Raw genomic sequence first — 26,147 nt, forward strand, 5'->3', positions numbered from 1 at the left:
AGAAAAATAACTTTGCCATTTAAAAACCTACTTGTTTTAATGAAACTTTAAGTTATAGTCAATAAAGGTAATCCTTTAAGTTATAGTCAATAAATAATTATTCTAACCACCCTTTATCTTGGAGGTCTGTAGTTAAGAAACCATATGTTTTTTGAATGAATTGATACTGTCTTAAAATCTGGTTTCCAAGAAGGAATGCAGAGAGGTATTGCTTAGGACAAGCTTAAAATTGTATTTTAGAAAGTCTGAAGATTTGGAACTTGGTACTCTTTAGTTTTTAAGAATCCTCATAGTGTGTTTTTTGAAAATCCACCTTTTACACAGTGGAGAAAACTAAATTGGTCCCTGACAAAATATTGATACCAATGGATACAGAAAGCCTTAAAAATGCAGTATTGGTACCTGTCAGTGAGTTCTATGTCTTCATCTGAGGGGAAATGGGTTGTACTTGCAAATTTTGATTTCCTTAGATAATCCCATTCCAGTAAATTAGAAGCATTTACTCTGTTTTCAACTTGTCCAGGCTTGTAGTAACTTCATGTTAACTTTGCCAGAATGATGCATGGACTTGTCTGGCCTGACTCATATCCATGGCACAGTTATGGCTACAGGGAAATTTAATAGGCTGGTAGTGAGAACATATCTAATAGGAACAGCAGTGCCCAGGATTTATAGTGTTTTCAGATCAGAATAGGCCAGATGGAGTGCATACAGAAGAAATACAGAACCCTTACCAAGACCTTGTTCCTATAAAGTGTTATTTGTGTGCACCCACATCAAATCGGTTAGCATTGACTCAATAACATAATAAATATTTCATTTTTCTCACCCACAGGAAACAACCACTATAATGGAATTTGCTGGTTAATTAGTGGCTTATCAGTTTGGTACTTGTAGTTCTGAGAGCTCTTCAATAAGTTCTTCAGAAGTTTCAAAACCCTCAGATTTCTCTTAAGACACAATTTTTCCTGTTTCTTACACTGCCCTCCAGCGCTGAGCATGTTTTGAGAGTCATCTCCAGACATCTTCCTTCCGTGTAAAGTAACGTCTGTCTGTCCTGGGTTGACTATATGATGCTTGTGTAAGCCACAACTTTTTAGGAACTGTTGGGTTATCAAAGTCTGCCAGGGCAGGAAAATCCACCTACGCAAAGGTCAGTCCTTGTTGGGTGCTAAGTGTTGCAGCAGACTTCTCGTTAGGGGTAGAAATGAGCCGAGACACAGACTCTCATTTAACAACGTGGAAAGGGTCACAGTTTATTCTTCTTTACAGCTTAGCCATCCTGACTCCAACTACAGTGTGAAAAATGCATGTTTGATGATTGGCTTTTCGCAAATGTTACAATGAATATTGTATGTGTAATGTTAGAAGTTATGCTGTATTAATTCTCTTAAGTAGTGTGTTAAATATGGTTTTAGGTTCCAACATAATGTTAAAATAGAGACTATGTATGTGGGGGAAGTGTTTTTAGGGATGAGATACTCGCTTCAAGGAACACCTAAATCTTCCAAAGGAGAGGAATTTATGGCTTCTTATCAGAAGAAGCTAATTTATTCAGGCCTTGCTCAGACTCGATGAAGCCAGGGACTTAAAGGAAACAGTTGACATATAACAGACAGAGTTTCTTGTTTAGAATAGAATGTATGCATAACCATGAAGTATGTATGAATATGCAACAAGTGTATTGGTTTAAGGGTGATTCCTTTGTTCACAAGTCATGCTTTTTGTGACTCAGTGTCCGAGAGCATCCGGACGTCCATAATTCTTTGCTTTTTATTGTCTTGTAATTGTCCTAACTCTAAACTTTATTACTCTAATTGTATTATTATTTTTTAACCATTTTATTATTATTAAACTTTTAAAATTTTAAAAACCAAGTGATTGACATTTTTCACATACAGCAAGTTCCTACTGTTGGCTTCTCTGACAGACTCTGGCTGCTGGCTATTCCTTCTGGAATATGACTGCAAGTATTTCCTTGCTGCCTGACCACAGGCTTTTACCTAGCTCGACTATGACTGCAGGCTCCAGCAGCAGGCCCTAACTCCATCAGACCCAGCCTGGCCTCACAGCAGAACTTCCGAAACAGCAGCAACTCTCTTCCATGTTTCATTCTTCTTGTGTCTCTCTGGATCGTTCCTTCTTCCTCCAAGCTCTCCCTGACTGTCCAACCTACCCCTTTTATCACACTTATGCTTATTAGTCACAGCTGCAGCCCATTAAGGGCGAAGCTGTTCTTATTCTTTGGTAATTAGTACAACTGTGATTTATCAGGTGATGTCACTTGTAATCCCTTCTTCTACACCTACACTAAACAGCACAACTGTCGAAATCTGAGGTATTGATGATTCTGAGATTGTAGAAAGTCTCTGTCTGTCAGTCCCGCTGCCAAAGCAGAAGCCATAATTCGTCTGTGCTGGTTTCAAGGTTGTTTATTCTGTTTATCTCTAACATGTTCTGCTGCCCTGCCGCAGCTCTGTCCTGCAGGGCAGCGTGTGGGGCTCTGCCCTCAGTGGGATGGTACAAACATTAAATACCAGAAACTACCTGTGCTGGATTTACAATAACGTGCCAATATCTGTCACCTACGTTGGACAGTGTGTCCCCAGCCTAAACCACCAGAAAAATGCCAACACCACAGTGAAACATGGAGGGCATGAAGAAGGAGAAAAAGGACAAGGCACACCCAATTTCCTCCATCTTGTCCCCTTTGGACCCCTTATCTAGAATCCTAAAATTTTACTTTTGCACCTGTGCCACACTTAATTATTACTTTTATCAAACACTCAGAGCTTGTAATTCATCCTGTAAGATTGAAAACTCTTTGCCATGGACAGAGATCACAGACAGTGTCTCTGGGGGCTCTGTCCAGGGGGGTTCCTGACCCCTGCCAGGGTCCCAGACCTTCCAGGGCAGCCAGAGGGAAGCTCTGGATTCCCACACAGAACTAGACTGAATTTCCACCCTAATATGCACAATAAGCGTAGGATTATTTATCAAAAAAAAAAAAAACCCTCCAAACAGAAGCCCCCAAACAGAAACAAATGAAAATATATGTTAGTAGCATGCTAATAGCTTATACCATTATCTATGTGTATTGGCTGCTAAAATGCAGTAAAGGTAGTATATAAATTGTGTTTCAAGTTCTAAAGAATTTTAAAATTGAGAGGATTTTAGCATTTCGTTCTATAAACTGTCATACACAGTTTAATTTTTAAAGTTTTGTCTGATTGTATACTATTCATAGTGTTTTCATGATTCCATGACAGATGTTGAGGAGATGATCACCTTTCTTTTGTTGGGGTTTTTTCCATTCTCTGTCTGTCTGATCTGTCCAATGTTTACACTAACTACAGAGTGTGCTGGGGTATGCAAAGACTGGATATGGAACTGAATCCTCTCAGGATGGTTGTGTGTTTTGCATGTAGCTTGCATCAGGTTTATTTTTTCTTAAGATTTGGGCTCTGCTTCTCTGTCATCTGTGCAGACAGAATCTGACAGGCTCTCTCAGTCTCTCTGAGGAGCCCTAGCAACTTCAGTATGATTCACTAAGCCGTAGGTAAGCAGTAGTAGCAGGATTTAACCCACTTAGATACTGCATTTTTTCTTAAGAGCACTTCTGCTGAAGTAATTGCTTTGGGAGCAAGGCTAGAATGCCAAGAGGAATTAACTTAACTTGAATATTCAAAACAATGAAGTTCACTTTTTAGCACAAAGCTATGTTGATGCTGACACCTTGCCAGCAGTATTGTGATTTCTTGGAGAGGCAAGAGAATAAGTAAAATAACTTCTTTGAGGGAAGATCTGTTACTGTAACTTGCAGTTTTTGTCTTCTGATTATACTTTTCTCCACGGCTGATGCAGTGGTGCATCTTGGCGAGCTGCTTCTGCTGTTGCTTGACAGTGTTTCACCACACCATGCAAACAAGGATGTTTTCATTTAGAAGTTCACTCATTTGATACAGGATTTATAGCAGGGTCCTGCATGGGAGTAGCTTTGCAAGACAGGAATTGTCAAACTATGATTTTTAAGAATGCTGATAAAGTGTTTTCATGAATTATAGCAGGTTTTTTAAATGGGATTTTCCTCTGTGTATCTTGCTGTCTGACAAAGTTTAGGTGAAGTTTTCCCACTTCTAAACACTATATCATGGCTCTGTGATCCAATGCCAGTCTGGGATTTTTACCTGTCACAGCGAATGGCCTCTGGCAAGAGGGTATAGATTGCCTAACAGATGAAGGGCACCTGTAGAGGAGAAGGATGAAAAGATCCTTCCTTCCATAGAAAGCTGAAAGGCTACTGCCTGCAGGAAATAGAATATAGATCTTTTGAGTGCTGGGAGACAGAGCCAGAGTTTGAAGCCATTAGGCCTCATGCAGGAGCTGAGCTTTGTTTGGCCTTTAATGATAGTCTGCTTAGATGCACATCATGAGTCCACCCTACATGGTGAGGCAAGGCACAGCTGTGGCATCACCTCTGTAATCATGGCCTGTTCCTTCCTCTCTGGGCTGGGAAATCAGAGGGTCAGGCTCTGGAGAATATGATCAAAGCCTTTCTTCCTACTCTCTGGCATCATTTCCAACTCCTTCTTTTTGTGAGCAGCCTGTTCCACCTGAGCATGTATCATTTAGTGCAGGTATTGATGCCCTCTGCATGTCTTTAGCTGACATAGGGGTATTTTTTCACACAGGGTGGTTGTGCTGACTTATTGTATCTACCTTCTTGTTACTGCCACTTAATGAAATCAGCACATAAGGTTACACTGCTGGCTTTGTAAAACAGTTCTGTTTTTGGAAGGCATTTTCACAATGGCAAAGCTTTGATGTGAAATACTGCTGCTTTTGTGAATAGACTTGCAGTCAAATAAGGGATAGGAGTAAAATGAAACTTAGGAACTCATGAGAACAAACAGCATGTCTGAATCTGTCTCTGCAACGATTTTTGCAACCCTTTCTAACTTGATCCTTTCTCTTAATTGTGAACCTGTTAATGGTAACTGAATGCAGCTGAAAAAATGGGTCTCTTAGTGAGTTTTAAAGGCTTTCATGGAGATTAAATCAAAGTTATTAATTGATTATATTAATTGGTAATAAATGAAATACTTGCTTTCTTTAGAGGTCATAGAACAAAGCAGCGGTCAGACAACAAAATGTCTACCCCTTATGTCAGTGGTGTCTTTTGATTTGGTGTCTCTGACATTTTATACAGTGAGCAATAGGAAGAAGAGAGTGAATTTTTCTGTTAGCAGCTGGTCACAAAGATCTGGTGAAGCAATGGATTTATATAAGCATTAATTGCATAACTAGGAAATGTGAGTATGAGTTGAAGAGACACAGATGATTTTGGAAAACAAACAGTGGGATTTTTGGCTCAGGTAAGCAGTGTGTGACCAATTTCAGACTGATGCTATGGCCAGCCAGTCTTCTGGAAGGAGACTTCTTCGGCACAGGTGTGCAGCCAGCTGACATCTGTGTAATAAATCTCTGCTAAGTTATTTCCAATTAACAAATACAATGTTATTTCCATTAAATACAAATGTTATTTCCATTACCAAATACAAAAAAATTACTGTATCTGGTAAGTGGTTTAGTAGAGTTTGTGAACTAAATTCACAGATATCCATTACTGGGAAATCTTAAACTGAGATACAACCTTGGATTACTGAGCACTTTTTCAATCAGAAAACAGCAAGAGATTCACAGATCACTTTAGGAAATACTCTCACTCACAAAATCATTAGATGAAATTCAATATATGTGTGAGTCTGTGAAGGTAGTTGTTTCTGGGATGGCTCTTCATCCATGAAAAGACAGAGACATCTGCGACCTCCTATGTTGTTGAGATTTTTGAAGTGGTATTCAAATACTATTCTGCCTCTTTCAAGTTAGGACCCTCTATAATGATCTGAGTTTATCCAAATTGCGTAGTTGCCAAGCTCCTCTCTCAAACATTTATCTGTGTGGTAGCAGGACCTGTGTCAGAGTAGTTTCCTCCTTTGAGGAGGGTTTAGCTTGTCTTTCATCTTTGAAGAGTTGGAGCTGATTCCTGAATTCAGGCTTGGAGACATTACTTTGTCAAGTAAAGAAACATTTCATGTTTACAGAGGTTGGAACATGGTGTAGGAAGCAAGAGCCATTAGTTTTTTGTCAGTGTTGTCAGGGGAAAAAAAGGAGAACATCTCAAACAAATCAAATAACCTAATCTGCTCAATTTATGTTTTTGCATCTTGAGTTCCTTTTAGTAGGAGATCAAAGGATGCTTGCTGGCATTTTTAGGGAGTCAGGATTCTGATGGCATAATGTGCTAGTACATAAACTTTTTTCTTGGTATTTCCATGAAGGTTAAGTCAGCTCTCAGGCCTGTAGGTGGTTCTGGATGCTGAGGAGGACTTTGGGAGCAATTGACAGATTTTCAGAAGATTCGCTTTAATTTTCTTAAGTCTCTGTGTTTGTAAGTACAGTCCTTTAGAAAGGACAGCTCTTCATTTGGTTGGGTCAGTATTAATGTGACTGCTGATAAATGATAATAACTTCCAGAAAAAGATGTTTTGTGTGCGTGTGTGGCTCTAGTTTATGTTGACAAATCAGAGTCAATTAAGGCAATTGATCTTGTTTTACTGGTGTGCCTTGGATTGTAAAGTATTTACAGAAACACGGGTGTCCCAGTTAGATTATGTGGTCAGCTGTGATGTGTCAGTCACAGGGAGCTCAGTTGACACCTTGAACAGACTTTCTGGGCAGCTAAACATTGAGAATGAATGCTGTGATTTCATTGTACCAGAGCTCTTCTTGAATTGAGTTCTAGGTATATTTTTCCCTTCCTCTCTGTTTGGCATAACAGCCAGAGATGTGGCTTTGTGAAATGAAAACCTTTGCTAATTGAACAAATACTACAAAGTGATGATCCCAGTAGCATCATTGCATGCACCTAAATATGGACTAAAAATTCAAATAGGCTGGATTGGTAAACAGGAGCATAAGGTTATTGCATGACTGAAATTGGTTTGCTATTTACACACGAATGCCTAGTACAGTGAATTTTCTCTATGTTGAATATGTAGTTTTAAAGCACTTATTTTACACACAAACTCTGGCAGCCATTTTGTGCACTATGTACAGTTGCTTTCCTTTTCCCCTTCAAAACTTCAGTCGTTTCCTAGCAAGACAATCCAGGCTGAAATTAAATATTTCATCTTAGTTTATAAAAGCAGAATAAAATTATTTTCTGGTAAAGCGTCTTCTGAAATTTAATTAATTTAGGCCTTTAGTCTGATTGTGATGAAAAATAATTGTTTATACCTAACTTTGTTTGACTGTTAAATGTTGAGCCTTACGTGCTAATAGTTACACCAACACAAGATTGTGTGAGGGCATATCACGGAAAGACTTAGAGGCAGCAAGTGGAGCTGAAGTTACACTTTTTAAAATAGCAGATCCTTACTGTTTCCTTTTGTCTTTGTCTCTCATAGAAGCTCCACCAAAACTGGAAGACAATCCTGCAGAAGCGTTCACGGACTCGTCTCTCTTTGCTCACTGGGGGCAGGAGCTGAGCCCCGAAAACAGGCGGCTGGCCCTGAAGCAGTTCCAGTACTACGGCTACAACGCCTACCTGAGCGACCGCCTGCCGCTGGACAGGGCCCTGCCGGACCTGCGGCCCAGCGCGTGAGTGCTTCCTGCTCTGTTCCCCTGTGGGCTCCACTGCAGCCTTCCTGCTCTGTTCCACCACACTGCAGCCTTCCTGCTCTGTTCCACCACACTGCAGCCTTCCTGCTCTGTTCCCCTGTGGGCTCCACTGCAGCCTTCCTGCTCTATTCTACCTCTGGGCTACTCTGCAGCCTTCCTGCTCTGTTCCACCACACTGCAGCCTTCCTGCTCTGTTCCCCTGTGGGCTCCACTGCAGCCTTCCTGCTCTGTTCCCCTGTGGGCTCCACTGCAGCCTTCCTGCTCTGTTCCCCTGTGGGCTCCACTGCAGCCTTCCTGCTCTGTTCCCCTGTGGGCTCACACTGCAGCTTTCCTGCTCTATTCTACCTCTGGGCTCCACTGCAGCCTTCCTGCTCTGTTCCCCTGTGGGCTCCACTGCAGCCTTCCTGCTCTGTTCCACCTCTGGGCTACTCTGCAGCCTTCCTGCTCTGTTCCCCTGTGGGCTCCACTGCAGCCTTCCTGCACTGTTCCCTCTGTGGGCTCCACTGCAGCCTTCCTGCTCTTTTCTCCCTGTGGGCTCACACTGCAGCCTTCCTGCTCTGTTCCACCTCTGGGATCCACTGCAGCCTTCCAGCTCTGTTCCACCACACTGCAGCCTTCCTGCTCTGTTCCCCTGTGGGCTCCACTGCAGCCTTCCTGCTCTGTTCCTGCTGTGGGCTCCACTGCAGCTTTCCTGCTCTGTTCCACCACACTGCAGCCTTCCAGTTCTGTTCCCCTGTGGGCTCCACTGCAGCCTTCCTGCTCTGTTCCATCTATGGGCTCACATTGCAGTCTTCCAGCTCTTTTCCCCCTGTGGGCTCACACACTGCAGCCTTCCAGGTCTTTTCCATCTGTGGGCTCACACTGCAGCCTTCCTGCTCTTTTCTACCTGTGGGCCCCACTGGGCGGCCTTCCAGCTCTTTTCCACCTGCAAGACTTACCTCATAAGTCTGGGTACAGGTAACAGCCAGAATGAGTAATTTCTGTCAAACAGATGAAGGCTGTACATTTCACTTATCTTCTGAAGCGCTGCTGAACCCAGAGTCAGTCCTGTTAAAGTCCTATTAAGTATTCATTAACATTTCTTCAGCATCTGTTGGAAGCTTCATCTCACCTACAATTTACATTAGCTACCGGGTGTGGTTTTTTTGCTAAAAGAACCTTTTAATGCCAATTTTCAGTTTTATCACATAATCTGGCTAAATAAGAGCTGCTGTCTTTGGAAGCACAGAACTGCCTGTTTAAGGCCAGTTGTTAGTTTTAGTGGTGAAATACACCTTTGAGCCAAGCACTAAAAGCCCGGGGATCCTCCTTCCCTGGGCAGGTCTCTGCTCACAATCGTGCATGCCAGGCAGGGTGAACACATCCAGGGTTATTGCACAATGGCTTGGGGAGGTGGATGGGACATGGGGAGGGAACAACCTTCCCTTCAGTGCATCTGAGAGCTATTTGGGCAGCACTGTTCACAGAGACAGTTAATACTCAACTTTTTTGACATGTTGGTGATACATTTGATGCTTTGAACAAACACCAGCTCTGGAGATGGAGAAATAGGTGGAGGGAAAACTGCTTTTTTTTTGCAGCTCACTAAAAAAAGAAATAATTAAAATAAATATGCTGGGTACTTAGTGGTATGGTTATGGTTCCCTGCACCATTTAGGCTTGGGAAGGAGGCAGGGACTCTGACACTGGGCTGTAGTAAGTTCTGACCTTGAGGAAAATGAGCTGTGTTGTCAGGCAGAATCAGATGTGATTGTATTCAGTTATTATAACCAAATATTTTAATAACTAAAGTATTAGTGCATTTTGCTGCACATTAAGTTGATGCTGCACATTAAGTTGATGATAGCAAAAATAGATGAACACCATCCCAGGCAGCACTTTAGCAGTATCTATGCTATATATCATTATATATTGCATTGTAGAAATATTTTTGTTGCAGATTTGCTGAAATATTGACTTTAAAGAAATCAAAGTCCATGCAATTGTATTTGTGTTTTGGTTGAATCAGTTTAGCAGTGCATGTAGGGACAGTCTCTTTTTTGTTTTTTAATTGTAAACTGATCTAGAGGGAAAAGAAATCTTTTTAACTAGACATCAATGGTAGAAATGTTTCTGTTCTTATAGCTCTTTTGAAATTACTCTTCTGAATTATTTAAATATAAATTTTTTATAACTCTGTGTTTTAGAAATTAAAAATACGGAGAAAATGAATGTTATTGTAGCTGAAGATAAATTAAGTTTAGGATTTTAAAAGAAACTCTAGTTAGAAATGAATCATGATCCTAATTCCTGTGCAAGTTTTGATCCCTCACTGACTGTGTGCCAGAAACATGACAGTCATCACAGTATGTTTAGGGACACATACATACAAAATAATGGCTTAGTAATGGTAGATCAGGCAGGTTCCCTGCACCATTTAGGCTTGGGAAGGAGGCAGGGACTCTGACACTGGGATGTAGTAAGTTCTGACCCTGAGGAAAATGAGTTGTGTTGTCAGGCAGTATACAAACTGTTTGCTGTATCTACAGCACCCTGTGGAGTGCAGAGCTACAGGTGTTCTGAAAGTCCTGTTGTTGAAAAAAGAATTCCTGCTCCTGACAAGCAAATTCTCATTTGTGTGAGAGCGCATGCATGAATGTTCTGGGGAAAAAAAGTCTACCCTGTGGAAGTATGTTTCCAGTGTAATAATACATTTTGGGGATTTCTTTTAAGCCAAGTGCAGAAGTGACTTCCCAAGTCTGTATAGCTGTGTTTAAATTATCCTTGGGCAGGTACTGGGCTCGAGCAGCACAGGGTAAAGGCCAAGGACAGTGCTGTGTGAAGAGAGCCAGCAGCAAGTGACATGGAGACCAAGTCAGTCACCTTTGCTGGCCCTCAGTCAGTTGTGGTATTTCTGTTCTGACTAGAAATCCATGAGAGCACAGATATAAGAGGTGTCACAGCATCAGGACAGAGTTAGCCAAGGTCTAACCAAGCTCATTAGCCTGGATTTAGCAGTAATTCTGCAAGAGTCACATGACAGTGGCATCCCAGCTTGTGACAGGTAGATAAAGGGGTAGACCTCACATAGTTCTGTCTGGGCTCAGTGGTGGTCTGTCATCTGTATTCAGAACCTATAGTATGAAGTACAGGAATTTGGGAAGGCAACAATATTTGCAACTGAAACCTAAGGAAATTCATACATTGTTAGTCACAGTTGAGAGCAGGAGAATTAAGTGATCTGCCAAAATTGTGCTAATACTCCTTTTATATCATACTGGTATGACTCAGCTTTGACCTTTCGGCCTGTAGTGCTCTGAGAATTCACATCAACATATCTTAACAGGGGAGCTGAGTGTGTCTTCACAAGGTTCTGCAGAGAGAAAGGCCATTCCACATGTGTAATAACATATTAGCACCAAATTATAGCATGCAGTATTCTCTAGGGTTGAGATTATCAACATTAAATGCCATGACAAAAGAAGAGGACTATTAGAGATTGTGGAGCCACAGCACAGATGGAAGAGAGGGCAAAAATCCAGCCTTGCCCAGTTCTTCGGTGTGGGTGGCATGAAGAGGCAGTGGAACACATTTAGCAGTTAGGGCAGTGCACTCTGCCCAAGCCTCTGAACTCTGGCCTCTCTTGAAAAAAAGATAATCACATTGGTGGGAAACATCCAGCAGAGCACACTTGGGTCAAGCTGTGGCAGTTGTCACACCTTTCAGAAGGACCTTCTCATGCTTCAGGTACTGCAGAGTGGTTTCTGACCCTCTGTACAGCCGTGAACCTTCTGTCTCATTCTGAATTTAGTTCCTTTCCACTGTGAATATTTGTGCTAGCAGAGGGTGTCCCCAGCACAGTCCAAAATAATCTCTTTGAAGTAAGTAAGAGATGCCCTGCATACTTTAGCCTCCTGAAGTAACCCTTGCACTGTGAAATGGGCTCATTTTGTGTGATACTCAGTAGACGATGCAGGGTTTATTTTGGAGTACTGTCTCTGCCAGGGCCTGATTTTGTGCCCCTGAAGCTGGGTGCTGTGCTGTTCCCCACCCTTCTGTGCATCTGTTAGCCCATCACCTATCTACATCACAGACTGACAAAGAGCTCTAATGAGCTTGGAAGCACTGAGGAAGGTAATGCTGCCCTTGCTGCGTGCAGGAACAGAGGATAATAGTTCTGTGTTAGTTACAATTCTGTTGTGCTCATCACTTTTAGTAGGGCAGGCAGTACCCAAAAAGCTTGTTTGGAGTGAAATGTGAATGAAACAAGCTCATGCAGAAATTCATTATAACAATTTAGATTGTTTAGGGATCCGGAATTGTCTCCCAAACTCCTTTTGAGTGGATGCACTTAAGATTCTACGTTGTTGGCTTGTACATTTTTGTTGCCTGACCCATTGTGCTGAAGCACACATGGGAGAGGGAAGTAACATTCTTCTTTGATTATGAGATGACCGAGGGAGGCAGAGCAGGAAAGAAGGTTTGCAGCAGGATCCCAGCAGAGGAGCTGTTTTCAAATGGCCTGACTCCTGCATAGATTGTCTGATATGAAGAAACCTGGCCAGTAAATGCAAACCAACCTTTTCAGTCAGTGTAAATGACTGGAAGAAAGCAAAGAAGCAAAGGCAGGAAGTGTGGAAGGCAAAAGAAGCATTTAAAGCTCAGATGTTTTAATTCTTTGGAGATTGTTAAATAGCATGGTATAGCATGTGGCTTGCAGCAGGTTTGCCCCTTTTCCTGGCTGAAAGTTTGTAATCTGGAAAAGTGCAGAGGAGAGGTCCTGTTTCCTGTGCAGAGAAGGGCTTTGGCTATTTTGTAAGCACTTCTTTCAACCAATTCACCGTTCCTAAACTGATTATTTAGAGGCTCAGTTTGGCAAGGGACAAAGGTAGAAGCCTTGAAGACAGCAGAATTAGGTTTGTGATAAAGTGGGCACAAGCAAAGCAGGTAAGAGGTCACCTGAATGAAGATGGGACTACAAAGAAGAAAAATCAAGCATTGGCTAGTTGAGGAGAGTGATGTGGTTTAGGACAAAAGTTTTTAATATGTGTACACTTATCCAAAATGTCTGTCAGTCCTATGGTGGCAAACACAATCCTGGATGTAGCATGCATCAGACTTCTATAATCTTTTCCCTTTATTGAAATTGATATAAGAAAAACCAGTTATTTTGAATAGTGAGGTTCAGGCTGGGCATTTGTATGTAATCTCTATTTCTCCCCAAAAAGCCAGCTCCTCCAGAGTTGCATTCCATAAACCTTTGCCCCAACATGTACCTGTGAAACAGTTCTGTTCTGCTGGGTTTATGTTAGTGATGGATATGGCTCCTTGTTAATTTCTGACTAAGTTCTTTTGTTGCTAGTGGTAAAAGAGACTATTAATATTGCTTGTTGGCTTTGATGTTTCAAAGGAGTAATTTAAAAAGTGCACAAAAGCCTGTAATGTTTTGTTTTGAACAGAAGTCCTAAAATTTCCCAAGTATTCAGCGTTCCTGTTAAATACCTAATGTTTAATGCTGTCATATTTCACGCACTCTTTTACTTATCTCTCTACCTCTAATTCTTCTTTTTCTCATCTCACCTTTGCCATCAGAGTGGTTCCCAGAAGCAGTGTGTACTGCCTGAGCAGCCACCCCCTGGGTTTCTGAGCTGAGCTTCAGTTTTCCTGTTGAGATGTACCTCCTCAAATGGTTGCTCTAGAAGTGTTTAATGTCACTGGCAGTGATGCCAAATCTGCTTCAGTCTTCAGGCTGCTCTAATAACCCAAGTTAATGATGATGTACACTTGTACAGGAAAAAAAAGACCTATTTATATGCTGTTCAGTGCCAAGCTGGTTAGCATAGCTCAGTTAGCACTTAAAATACTGATAATAGCAAAAGGAAAAATGAACTATGATCACACAGTGAAATTATACAAATAAATACAAAATAGTTGTGCAGGAGTTCTTACAATGTTGGGATGTTAGGGGATACAAGACAGATGATGGACTTTGGACCTGGTTAACATAAGAGATTTGATGAGAGGATGCCTTGGCAATAGCAAACAGAACTTTGAGGATTGCAAGAAGATTCAACCAGACAGGTTTACCAGGAAAAGAAAATTGCATCAGACTTCTGCAAGCAAGAGGTGTTCAAAATGCATGTTTGTTTATGTGATTATTAACCCAATCACTGTACTAAAACATTACTAGCCTCCCTAAAATAGTATATAAGCATTTGTATCCCACAGTAAATTGGATTCTGATCACCAAATCAGTCTTCCCCATCTCTCTTCATTGTCGACACTGTAATACTCAGTTCTTTTGCCACAATTTTACTGCTGCTTATTTCATTTATGCCAGAATATTTGTGGGGTTTTTTTTTCACTCCCATGTATTTTGAACTTCTGTTGGCCATTTTGGCTGTGGACAAAATGTTACCAGTACTTGAAGAAAGTACAATTCTGTTTCTGCTTGTGCTTTTGAGAAATTCTTACCCTGTTGGAACTAAATCTTGCTGCTATGTATGTTGCTAAAACAACACTTGAACTGCAAACATCTTTTAGTAACATCCTTATTGCATACTATATTAAACAAAAAAACAACAACAAAAAAAACACCAAAAGACCCCCAAAACCAAAAAAGAAGGGAATATATGCTACAATTTTTTTTCTAAACAAAACAATGGGGTTTTGCTACTGTTTGATATGATCCTCTTGGTGAAAGTGTTTCAAAGCTTGCAGAAAATTATTTGAGTTCATAATTATGTCCATATTTGTAGACAGTCTCAGAGATAAGTTATTAATAGACGAAATCATTTTTGGTTTGCTGCTTTAATGCATAGTTATGATAAACTAATTTTAATGGCTAATGACTGGCTAAATTGAATTATCACAATGCATAGAGGAATAGAGTTGTCTTGTGGACAAATATTTGAAAGAAGCGCTTCATAATGTATGCTGCCCTCCATTTACCAGAGCTGTACTTGAAGTTGAACACCAGGAGTTTCTCTAAATTTCTGGTAACCATGACAACTGCTTACTTTAGTGCTATTAACCCAATGTAATTGAGTGGCGTGGGTTGCTGGCGGTAATTTTTAGCTTTGTTGAAGTGACGCTCACTATTGCAGCTCTAAGTGCCATTTGGAATCTAGATCTGAAACCCAGTGTCACACTGGAACACGCTGGGTGCCTCGTGGATTGTGAGCTCGGCCATTGGCACCTGCACATTGTGGTTGCCATGCAACCTCTCCCTTCTCTGAGCTTTGTGGAGCTGAGATTTCCATCCATACAGTTTCCTCCCCTCTCTCTCTGTAGCTATTTTTTTGTTCTTTCCTATCACTATGGAATTTTATTCCTCATAAAACTTGGCATAAAGAGGATGACAGACATACTTGTGAAAATGCACAAGTGCTTTACATTCTGTGCAGGATCTCGGGCTGAGTTAATTCTGATTTGTTTAAATTAAAAAAAAAAAAAAGTAGGTAATTTTTAGCGTCATCAAGCAGATATGAAAAATTATGTAGAGAGGAAAAAGTGTTTTAAAAACTACAGACACACTGAAACAAAAGGTGAATTTGAGCTGGAAGACAATGAATGAGTCTTAATGGAGAGAAAAAAAAAAAAAGCAAACATGAAATCAGTTAAGGAATGTACCCTCCTTGAAATTTAGTCTTCTTGAAAAAACTAAAGAAATTAGACAAAACAGGAATCTTAATTCTATTCTCTCATGTCATCTGTAGTTATGTTTTAAGGCATGGTGGTGCAAAAAGGGAATCAATGTTACAGAATTTCTGAGAGACAGAGGTCATGATTTATGTTTGGAATGAGATTTGAGCTCCCCAGTCAGACTAGGCCCTGATAAGCGGCCTGGCCTTGATGGGGCCTCAAAGCCTTTGATGCAGTGAGAATTCAGTTGTGGCGCAGTTAGAAATTATGTTAAGGTAACTACAAAGTAATCAGCTATCTGAGTGTGAATTAGGGTAGAGCTGCAGTGTGAAAAGCCTGAGCACCTTAAGGAAAAGGTAAACAATGTTAGCTTGCCAATCAGAGTGCCTTTGTAAACTGTAAACTATGTTAGAAGTGTATAAAAACTGCCATCTTCTCTCAAATAAAGGGAGAACGTTTGATTAACCACATTGGTTCAGATCTGCGTTTGTCCTGTCCAGCTTCCCATTTTCTGAGATTCCCTGGCTTTTAATCAAATTACATCCAGAGGATTAAAAGCTTTGCTCTTGTCTGTACAAGTTGCCAGCAATGAGAAAAATTTTGTCCAGAGTGATAAAAAATTGCGAATATGTAATATGTAAATGAATGCAGGTGGGAAAACCAATACAAATAGTTTCTTTTAAATGGATGGAAGACTCATCATAAGCAGAAATTTCATTTGAACCTGTCAGTTTATGCATGGATTTATGGCAGGGAAGCAGTGTATTGGGGGCTGTTTTGTTATCAAGAAACTTTTTGGAATATACTTTGTCACTAGTTTATTGCAATAGTATATTTTACATTTATCTCAAGCTCAGTTTATGTGACAGATGAGAAAAAAACCACCAGTATTTAAGGAAGCAACTTCTTTGAACTATTTTCAGTATTCTTTTATTGCTATTCAAAGTATTTTGAAAAATCCCTCAATTTTTCTTAATTATTTTATAGGTACCACATCTTACCAGATAGAGTTTCTTTTTTTTTTGCTAGAGTATCATTCTATCTTCTTTGTGCATTGTTATGGATGAAGATAAAAAATATTGCCATGCCTAAGCTTGAAGATACATTGGCTGAAGATTTGTTTGCTAGACCATTTTATATCTGTTCATTTTGGCTGCAAGCACATCACTAAGATAACAAGCATTGTAGGTTCTTTAAAGGGTAATACTGAAGATTTTTTCAGTAGGTTGAAACCTGTTAACTAGTTCATAGTCTATTTGAAGACAAATTTTCAAAATTTGGATGCATACACACCATTTGTCATGAATAGGTCTGTTCTTCAAGGACCTGGATTTCTAATGGTTTTAGCATCTTGTGGAAAAAATTGAGTGTTAGTATTTAAGAATTATTATGTGATTATAAGTACAGAGGCTACCCAGCCACTTTGAGCCTGAAATATACGCATTGGAAATCCTTTTGTCAAATGCCACTTAAACCTGATGGTCCCTAAAACTCACATTTGTCAAAGATTCACCTCAGGTTTGACAGTGCTCAGCCCAAGTAAATTTATGGCTATTTCAGCTACTCAGTTATCTGGGCAGAGATTGTTTTAAGCAGGATTTTCAGAGATTTTTCATCACTGAAGGGGATCTTTTTTTTAAGGAACAGTGTCAGGGGTTAAAATGCTCACTCTAGGGTACAGGAGACAGCTGTGGAAACTATCTTTTCTCTTTAATAAGATGTGAAACCAGTGTGTGTGTGTAGAGTTGGGACTGTTTAGCCTAGAGAAGAGGAAGCTTAGAGGATATCATCAAGGTAAATATCTGAAGGGAGGCTGCAAAGAGCCAGGATCTTCTCAGTGCTGCCCAGAGACAGGACCAAAGGTAAAGGGCACAAACTGAAGCACAGGTTGTAGAATCTCCACCATTGGAGGCACCCCAACCATGTCTGAATATGCTGTTGCAGGAAAATACTGTTCCTGGGCAGCTGGCTCTATGGGGACTGTGCTTAAGGAAGGGGTTGGACACGGTTGTATGGCATCGTAATAAATTGCCCTGACACCTGACTTGCAGGCTCTGTGAAAATGACTTTGTTTCTTCAGCCAAATTGTCGCTAGTTAAAAGGAAATAATAAATATTAGCTTGCAAAAGAAAGAAAAAAATGATCACAAGAATTTTTGGGGCATTATAATCTAGAAGATTTGACATAGACGTGAAGAGTGGAATTTAAAATGCACAAACATCCATTTGAACATGTGCTGCAGGACCTTCCTCCAAGGGATTAACCCTAAACATGAGGTTAGAGAAACTTGGTATCACTCCAACTTAGTTTAATTGCTCCACAGAAAGTGGAATGACCCAGAAAAGGGGGACTGAAAATAATCATACCAAGCTGGCTAGTGGTTGGTTCTCTTGGGAGATCAGGGAAGATTGAACTCATGTTCCCTCTGTCCTGGCTGAAGGTTTTCACTCCTGCACTGCTGGTTAAAAGAGAAAAACAGTGCTGCCTTGCAGTAATTGCCTTCTGGAAGAAAAGTCAGCTCCCCTTGTCTCTTACGGTACTGCTTTATTTTGCATAAAATCAACTCCTGGTTGCTTTAAAGAAAACTTTTCATCCTGATGCTGAAAGCTGTCATACCAATAACTAGAGGATTAAAACACCAGTCAAAACACAAACTGATTTGGGAAAAAAAATGTTGGTTTGTTGTGCCACAAAAGATCAAGCCACAGTGAGAATCAGTAAATCCAAACACCATTTTAATTATTTCCTTCTGGTATTGATCCTATGGAACAAAAAGCTGTGAATCTCTTCCACAATGAGGTTTCCTTTTTTTTTCTAAAATAGGAGGTGTTAAAAAATATACTGTTAGCTTTTTAAGACTTGAACTGTTACTACTTTTTCTAGACTCTGTTTTATATGTCCTTATAACTCTTTTGCATGGTGACAGAGAGAGAAGTACCTAAAATATTAAATAGCTTCTTTAATGTGATTTCCATCACTTTCAAACCAATGACTGAATTTAGAAAATTGGTTGACCAGCTGAATTTTGAATATTGTGCTGTCTCAGTCAGCTCAGGTGTCATGCGTCCTATGCACTGACTTTTTTCAGAACCTGTAAAAGCATAGAAGTAAATTGATAATTTTGATTGAACTTAGTTTTTGTACAACATCCAACATATGAAGAGGAATGCTTTTGTGATACTTCTTTGTATTTATTTGCTACACAAATTAAAATACAAACTCATAAAATAATTTTTCTCTTTGAACTGAAGAGCAGATTTAGTTAAGGAGTTATATTCAAGCATGAAGTAAAAATACTGAATCCGTCCATGCTTTCTGTATATGCAAAATACTGGCTCTTAGTTATACTTTCCACAATTTTCTGGGGTTCCTTGATGCAGTGAACTCTGGTGTCTGGCGAGGATAGCGACTCAGTGTTGTCAGAAGGTAGAGAAAATAATTTCCGTCTGCAAAGTCTATTTAAAAATGCTGCTTGAGTCAGCTTGTGCCTAATTTCATCCTAGTAAATAGTTTCAAATCTGAGAAAAAGGTAGAATTACTTGTTTCACAGAAAAATAGTTAAGTCCTTTTACTCAATTAAGTTCTGGCTTTATTATAAAGCAAATATTTTGCTCACAGTTTAAAAAGGTAAAATGGTAAAAGAGCTTTCTACTCATATAACTGAAAGATTTGAATCCCTTTTGGAAAGAAGGAAGTGAAAAAAAAAACATTAAAACACGAAGGAGCTTTAAAGTTGTGGGCAGCACTTCCATACTGCTGTTTCCATAAGCAAGTTGGAACGTGGCTGAAATACCTATTTTTGGAAAAGGAAAGAAAAATGCACCAGGTTATGAGAGTATTCCTCTTTCTGATTAAACCCCTTGTCTGTGCTTACAGACAAGTTTTCCACTGTTTTATGTGTTTTTTCTGGCTGCACCATCTGTCTTAGGTTTAGTATCAGGATGTTCTTTCTGTATCTTCTAACGTATTCTTACAACTGGGGATAGATTTCTCTGAAATACTTTTTGTTTGCATTGCAGATTGCCAAAAATTTACACATTTTCTTTTCTTCAACCTTTCCCTTCAGGTGCAGAAACCTGACATTTCCTGAGAGTCTTCCCGAAGTCAGCATTGTGTTCATATTCGTTAACGAGGCACTCTCAGTGATCCTGCGCTCCATCCACTCAGCTATCGATCGCACGCCTGCTCACCTGCTCAAGGAGATCATCCTAGTTGATGATAACAGCAACAATGGTAAGAGGTTTTAGTTCTTCCCCTTCCCTGACCTGAGGCTGGATCATACGAGAGAAACCTTGAATTCTGGCTCTTGCTCATGCTTTGGCCTTTCAGATGTTATAGGTGGCTTTTCTCCCTTCTTCATCCCACACTTTTGCTGGGCTGTTTTGTACTCTACACGAGTGGGGCACGTTTAAAAGTGTGTACAAAAGAAAGGATGTTTGAGGTGTCTGTTAGGCAGAGTTTTGAATGTAGCAATAGATCAGACCTAGCAAGTTTTACTCTTAGTGCTTGAGGGTGCTTTCAAGCTTGTATGGTTTCTGCACTTCTATTTCCACTATATGATTCCACATGTGCACTCTCCGTTTTGTATAAAGTCTTTCTGTGTTTCTTAGACTTGTTATAGGTAAAAATTAATCCAGCCAAATTAAAAATAAAAAGTAATTTTATTTTTAGTGACTGAATTCTATCTGAGCTAGCCACAAAGAAAAGAACAGTGCCGAGCCCAGGACTGGTGCTGGGTGAGCACAGGTCTGACTGTCCTGCACAAGTGATTTTTATACGGTTTATTTTGCTCAAGGCCGGGATCTCTGTGATCAGCCTTTTCTTTCCATTCAAAGACATATTCATAAAGTTTCTTTTTTCTGCACTGAGTTGAACAAACCATCTGGAGAGTGATGTACATCCCTGATGGAGTTACAGGAACCCGGCATTGAGATGTATCTTTTGTGGTTCCATCTCAATCTTGGGTTGTTGTCAGGACCACATCATCGCCTGGGAGTTCCTAGATCACCTTGAGAAATGACCCATCTCTGGACTAGCTACATGTATTAACTTGTAAATGAAGTTTTATCAGCAGTAATTTCAACTTATGTGAGGCATCCCCCTCTGCCTCACATGCTTTGGTTTGTATGCTTTATGCCAATATTTCATAGTAATATAAAACATTACATACATACCACCCTATAGGCGCAAATTATCCATATTACACATAACAGACTTCTTTAGATTTCCAGTTCTCCTCTTCTCATTAGTAGCACTTACCTTGCTGCTTCTCTGCTGTCTGTGCTCAGATGTTGTTCTCCATGATCTGAAGGATTGCACTGCCCATCTCTGATGGTTCAGTGCTTGCCAGGATGTATGTCAGTGAGGCCATGCTGGGCACTATTTACAAGTCTTACTGTCTAGGAACTTTACTGATGAAATTTTAATAAGCACAGAATGCTGAACTTAAAGAAAAAATTCTGCTGTGCTGTGTTAATTCTGCTAAAATACAAGGAGAATCTGAATTTATCTTGTTGAAGGAAAAAGCTGAACAAAGAGCTTCTTTATCCTTGAAGGAAGAAGCTGAACAAAGGGCTTCTCTTATCCTTGCCATCACAACTGCTGTTACCTGGCTATATCCCTGTAGCTAAATCCTGTGACTTGCTGCTGATCACAAATGTGTCTTAGATTTATACAGAGAAGAAACTTATTGCTAAGTAAGTAAGTTCCCTACCCCAGGCTCTGCACGTCATCATATCCTCCTCTGCTGACTATGAATGAAGGAAGAACTGATATCCTGACTCTTCAAAGCACACACAAAACTCAACAACTTGGTGTCAGCCTATGACTTAAGTTTTGTCTTCTTCCTTCTGCAACACCCAGCGATTTGATAGGAAAGAACACAACACTGAAACTTCACCTTTCAAATGGGAAAGCAAAGAATCTGAGTAGCTGCTGGTGCTGCAGGGCCTGAGGTCTCTGAACATTGGTAAACTGGCCACAAAGCAGTCATAAAAGGAGAGAAATAAGGTGGAGAAAAAGCAGCTTCTAGAGTTTGAGTCTGCTATTTTATGGTTTACAGCAGTTAATTGCAGTGGGCACATTGCAGAGCAATGTCAGAAATACCAGTGTTTCTGAGAGCTTGTCATCACTGTGGTGAGCTCACTAACAAACACTCTTTGCACTGTGCTTTACAGACTGGCCAAAATTATTATTTTTCATTATTTCATACCTGAAATAGAACAGAAATCACAGGAACTACTTTATCTTTCAGGAAAACCTGTCCAGCCACATTTTTTTGTTAGTACCAGTACTGGTACTGTACTGTATAATGTTTTTATGATTTGCTGTGCCTTTTATTTAGGCTTGCCTTTCTTACCCTCCAGTGCCTTAAATCCTTGGGTTCCTGGCCCCAAGCAGGGAGACAGAAATTGGGAGGAAGGTAACCTTTGGTTTGGCTGCCTTGGCTTGGTGTTACATGTCATTTTATACAAAATCACACTGTGCAGAGCTATAGTTAGTCTCACAGAAAAATTCAACCCTCTGCAGGATTTTATGCTACTCCTCTAACCCTTTCTCTGACATTTCTTTCGTGCAGTATTAAATTAGATTTCTACAGTCCTCTTTATCCCATAATGTATGCTGGAGACCTGGTAATAGGCATATATTTGGAGCAGATGAATGTTCAGAACAGGAGACATTGTAAAGATGATTTATGGGGTTTACTACTATTAGTTTAAATCTTGAAATATTTATTTTAAAACTTACTTTTCCTTTTACAATATTCTATTTTCCATTTTTTCTCCCTTCTAGCATTGCTGAGATGAATCCTTTATATTTAGTGTCATTCTGTGGTTTTGTTAGTAGCTCTTTATCTTGCAAGTGTTGCTGCTTGTAAGATACGTGGGTTACTCTGGGTTTCCATGTAATTTACCTGAGGGGGCAAACACTTGGTTTGTGCTTGCAGTGGGCTCCAGCTCCGCTTCTCACAGGGATCTGTCAGAATCCTAATTATAAGTGGTATTTTTTACTCTCCAGCATTCACCAGGGATGGCAGCTTCTCTTAACCTGATGCCAGATTTCTTTCTCTGGTGCCACAGCCATGGGCTTCACAGGCAGGAAACATCACACTGTGGGGAGTGACTAGAAATGAAATGAACAGGGCTAATGCCTTTATTAATGCTCAGGTCTTTATTAAAATGTTCAGCTGGGCAAGGGGCTGACATGGAGCTCACCCCTGCTGTTGCAGCTTTTTCCAGGTAGCTGAAGGGAGAGGATGCGTGCAGAGTCTGTTGCTGAAGTCCAGAACAACAACTGCCCCTCTCCTTTCCTCCTGGTAAAACCAGGAAATTGTTTTTGCTTCCCACAGCCTACTCTAGTCTAGTCTTTTGTAGGTGATGGTGACAGAGCAAAAGTCAGTCAGGGGATGTGTTTCCCTCTTCCTCAGCTAGGACATTTGTCCAGCCCCCTCTACTGTTTTTAGTTCTTTATTTAGGGGCGTCTTTATCCCCTAAGAAACGCTCCCATGGTCCCAAGGGGTTTTTATTTGCATTTTAGTCCCAGAATGGCATGGTGGGGTGGGGGGGCAAGTTATCTCTAGGTAGTTTAGAGAAAACAAACAGAGCAATTAGCTAATTAACATTTCAATATCGGTGAGCTAGCAGCTGTTCCAGTGTTGCCATGGTTCATTACAGAAAAAAAAAGTGTGACCAGAGATGTGGCAGAATCCAAATGGGCACGGTTTAACAAATCCCAAATTTCTGTAGACCTGTATTTTGGAAAAGAGTAGTTCAAGAACTAGATGGGTTTTTTAAAAAATTACAGAAGGCTGATTTCTAAAACCATTAATTCAAGTGTAGGGCTAAAGTCTGTACATTTGTCTTGAGCAATATGAGCTATAGCATTTTACTTCATGTACTTCAAGGGATGTCAAGCAAATTATCTAGAACTCTCCTCAAACCTCAGTGCAGTTTTTGAGGTCCCTAATTATGTTTTGGGAGACTTCAATTAATCTCTTTGTGAAGTTTCTCTTTTTTAAAATAAGTTTGGAGTTAGAAAACTGTGAAAGGCCATTTAAAAGTAGAAGATTTTGCACGTCCTAAAATTTCGATCCTTTATTTAATAAAGCCATTTGTATGGCTTAATGTGTGTATTTCACCGTACCATCTTTTCTGGTGGAATTCGGATGAAGATTGCTCTGAATTGTTTCATATATGCTGATAGGTACATTAGTAGTAGAATTTAATTTAATTGAAGGATTAAATAAGGCAGATTTCAGTGACTGTGTATTGTATAATGAGAACAGAAGATTTTTTTAAAACAAGCAAAGTATCAGTGTTGTTTATTTGTGTCTCATTTGGGTCTTAGTCATGTTGGTGACTAAGCAACTGCACAGATTTCAGATGTTTTACTGTATTTTTAAGTGTCAGATCAGAATCTTTCTCATTCTCCTCAGTAGTGCTGTTTGCTTTGCAGAGGTAATGTACATATAAGTTTACAATTTGGCAATATAATTTTTTTTAATTTTTTTACTTCAAAAGCAGAGGATTTTTTTTTTTTTTTTTTTTTTTTTGGAAAAGAGGCTTAAAAAAATTTAAGTGGCCACTCCCATGACTGCTGGTGGTTATTAGACCTCAGGAGCATATTTGGAAGAATTGCCTGAGCTGTAGACTATTGGCATTGTGGTTTATTTCCCCTGGTTTATGGCGTCCTGCCCTCTAGGGACAGGGTGGTGACCTTCTGTGCCACTGGAGCCCTGGTTTGGCTTTTGAGCTAGCGTTGAGCACCACTGCATTACAAAGTACCTCTTGAAGGTATTTTCAGATGATTTGAAATCTCTCTAAAAAAGCTAGTTGTTAGTCATGATGAGTTCAGCTTCATGGGGAGGCAGTAGGCATTAGTGTGTCCAGAGTATGCCTTGCAAAATTTAATACTATAGCAGTAATTATCATGTTCTAGGACATTTTTGTTTCACATTACAGTTAATAATATTGCAGTAGAGGCTCAGATTTTGCAAGGTTCCTTCCTTTCCCTTGAAGCATTACTTATGAATTAAATATTCCTATATATTCAGTGTAATAATTCTCATTTTGTCCTGAGATTTCCATGAATACATCTATTGAACTGCAGTAATAATGCTGGATATCACAGGACGTGAATTTTATGTTTTACAGTGTTGAGAATTAGCACGGACTGGTAAAAAGTGGGTCAGGTGCAACCATATCACCTGTAAGAGGTTGTCCTCAAAACACTGACTGAAAAGAAACTTTTTAAAAAGCATCCACAGCTTTTCATTAAAAAGTTATATTTCTGTGGCAATTCTTAAGAGATATTTGGGAATAGAAGATTGTCTGATTTTTTTTTTTTTCTTTACAAAAGCAGTGATGAATAAACCTCAAGACTACTGTTCAAATGCCTGCTAGATTTCATAGCACAGCCCGGTTTGAAGATGGCTTACTTGTAGATCATACAACTATGAAAAACCTGTTCATAGCAATCTCCTGGGGAAAACCTTTGGTCTTGCTTTCTTTCTATTTGGATTCTTGCTCTTCCCTTACCTGAATGTCAGGAAAGTTTCAAGACAAACAGAAACATCTGAAACCAAGGAAATAGGTCAGATTTATCTAAACCTGCATTCATTTTTGTGCTGTGGTTTATCCATCAGGAAGGCTTTATTTTATCTGCCTAGATTGATTCTCTGAATTAGTTAATGGCCTTGATGCTGAAATAATTATTGCACGGTCTTTACAGAAGCAAGCTCTCAGAAGGGTTGACAGAGATCGACATGAAAAAAAAGGCTTTGTAGGGCTGGCTAGGAATCAAATGCTAAGAAACATATGTTTATGTATAGAGCAGGAAATCTGTTCCTGTTGTGGATCTGAGAAAAATGTTGGCTGTTGTTACAAATTTTACTGCATTTTACTTTAGTAACTTTTAAGGCTGCAACTTGAATTAATGAATTCTTTGAGCATATACTTGCTGCTACGTATTGTGTGCTGCTGCTGGGACTACAGTGAGGTGTTCCAGCTACTGTGGATGCATCTGAAAAGACAGAAGAGGGAAATAACCATGGGCAAACCTTTGTCCTGTGGCCATCTGTTCCATTTGTCACCAGAAGTTAAAGGATAATGTTCTTCTTATTCATGTCCTGGCCATGCAGTTCAGAATTCTGGCGGGAAAAATTATGAGCCACTAATGTAAATAGACTGTGAGATTTTTATAAGTACACTGGGTCCTGATGATGTCCTAGACTGGCTATGGACTGTTGTCTCCTCTTACTTGTCAGTCCTTGTGACAATGATTTTGATTCCTACTTTAAAGGGGAGAGGTTGTGGAGTAGGATATCAAAATGAAGTAAGAAACACAGAAGAGAAGATAAGCACTGCTGATGAATGAGGCCATTTGTCCCAGTTATTCTGACCCCTGTGTGTTTTTTTGGTTTGGTTGGTTGTTTTTTGGGGGTTTTTGTTTGTTTTTGTTTGGGGTTTTTTGTTTGTTTTGGTTGGTTGGGGTGGGTTTTGGGGTGGTTTTTTTGTGTTTTGTTTGGGGTTTTTTTGGGGTGGTTTTATATTTATTTTTTAATCACTTTTTATGCCTTTTTCTCCTCCTGTCTTCATTCATTCTTCATTTCATCCAGGGGTGGTCTTATTCCTTGTTTTTTATTGTGTCAGCCACTTTCTTTGGACTCCTTCTACTCTAGCAGTCTGCCCTTTTTGAATGCTCACTTCCTCATCCCCAATCCCTACAACTCATCTTTCTTTGTGAGCTTGTGTCCTTCAGGTGGGGTCTCCATTTTGCATGTTCTTAAATTCTAGGGTACCTGTGCCTCTTATAAAGTCCTCCATCCCAGTATTTTCTGCACT

General features: G+C 39.9%; 1 protein-coding gene across 5 annotated transcripts in view; it reads left to right on the forward strand.

The window, feature by feature from the left end:
* Positions 1-26,147, forward strand: part of GALNT18 (polypeptide N-acetylgalactosaminyltransferase 18) — a 275,590-nt gene that overhangs the window by 147,242 nt on the left and 102,201 nt on the right. For all 5 annotated transcript variants that reach the window (XM_032748975.3, XM_030273457.4, XM_032748973.3 and 2 more), the window contains 2 exons: positions 7,470-7,662; positions 19,373-19,539. In XM_032748975.3, the coding sequence (XP_032604866.1) occupies positions 7,470-7,662; positions 19,373-19,539 (360 nt within the window). The remainder of the gene's footprint in view (positions 1-7,469; positions 7,663-19,372; positions 19,540-26,147) is intronic.

The sequence above is a fragment of the Taeniopygia guttata genome, chromosome 5 (genome assembly GCF_048771995.1).
Source record: "Taeniopygia guttata chromosome 5, bTaeGut7.mat, whole genome shotgun sequence".
In the NCBI taxonomy this organism is placed as follows: domain Eukaryota; kingdom Metazoa; phylum Chordata; class Aves; order Passeriformes; family Estrildidae; genus Taeniopygia; species Taeniopygia guttata.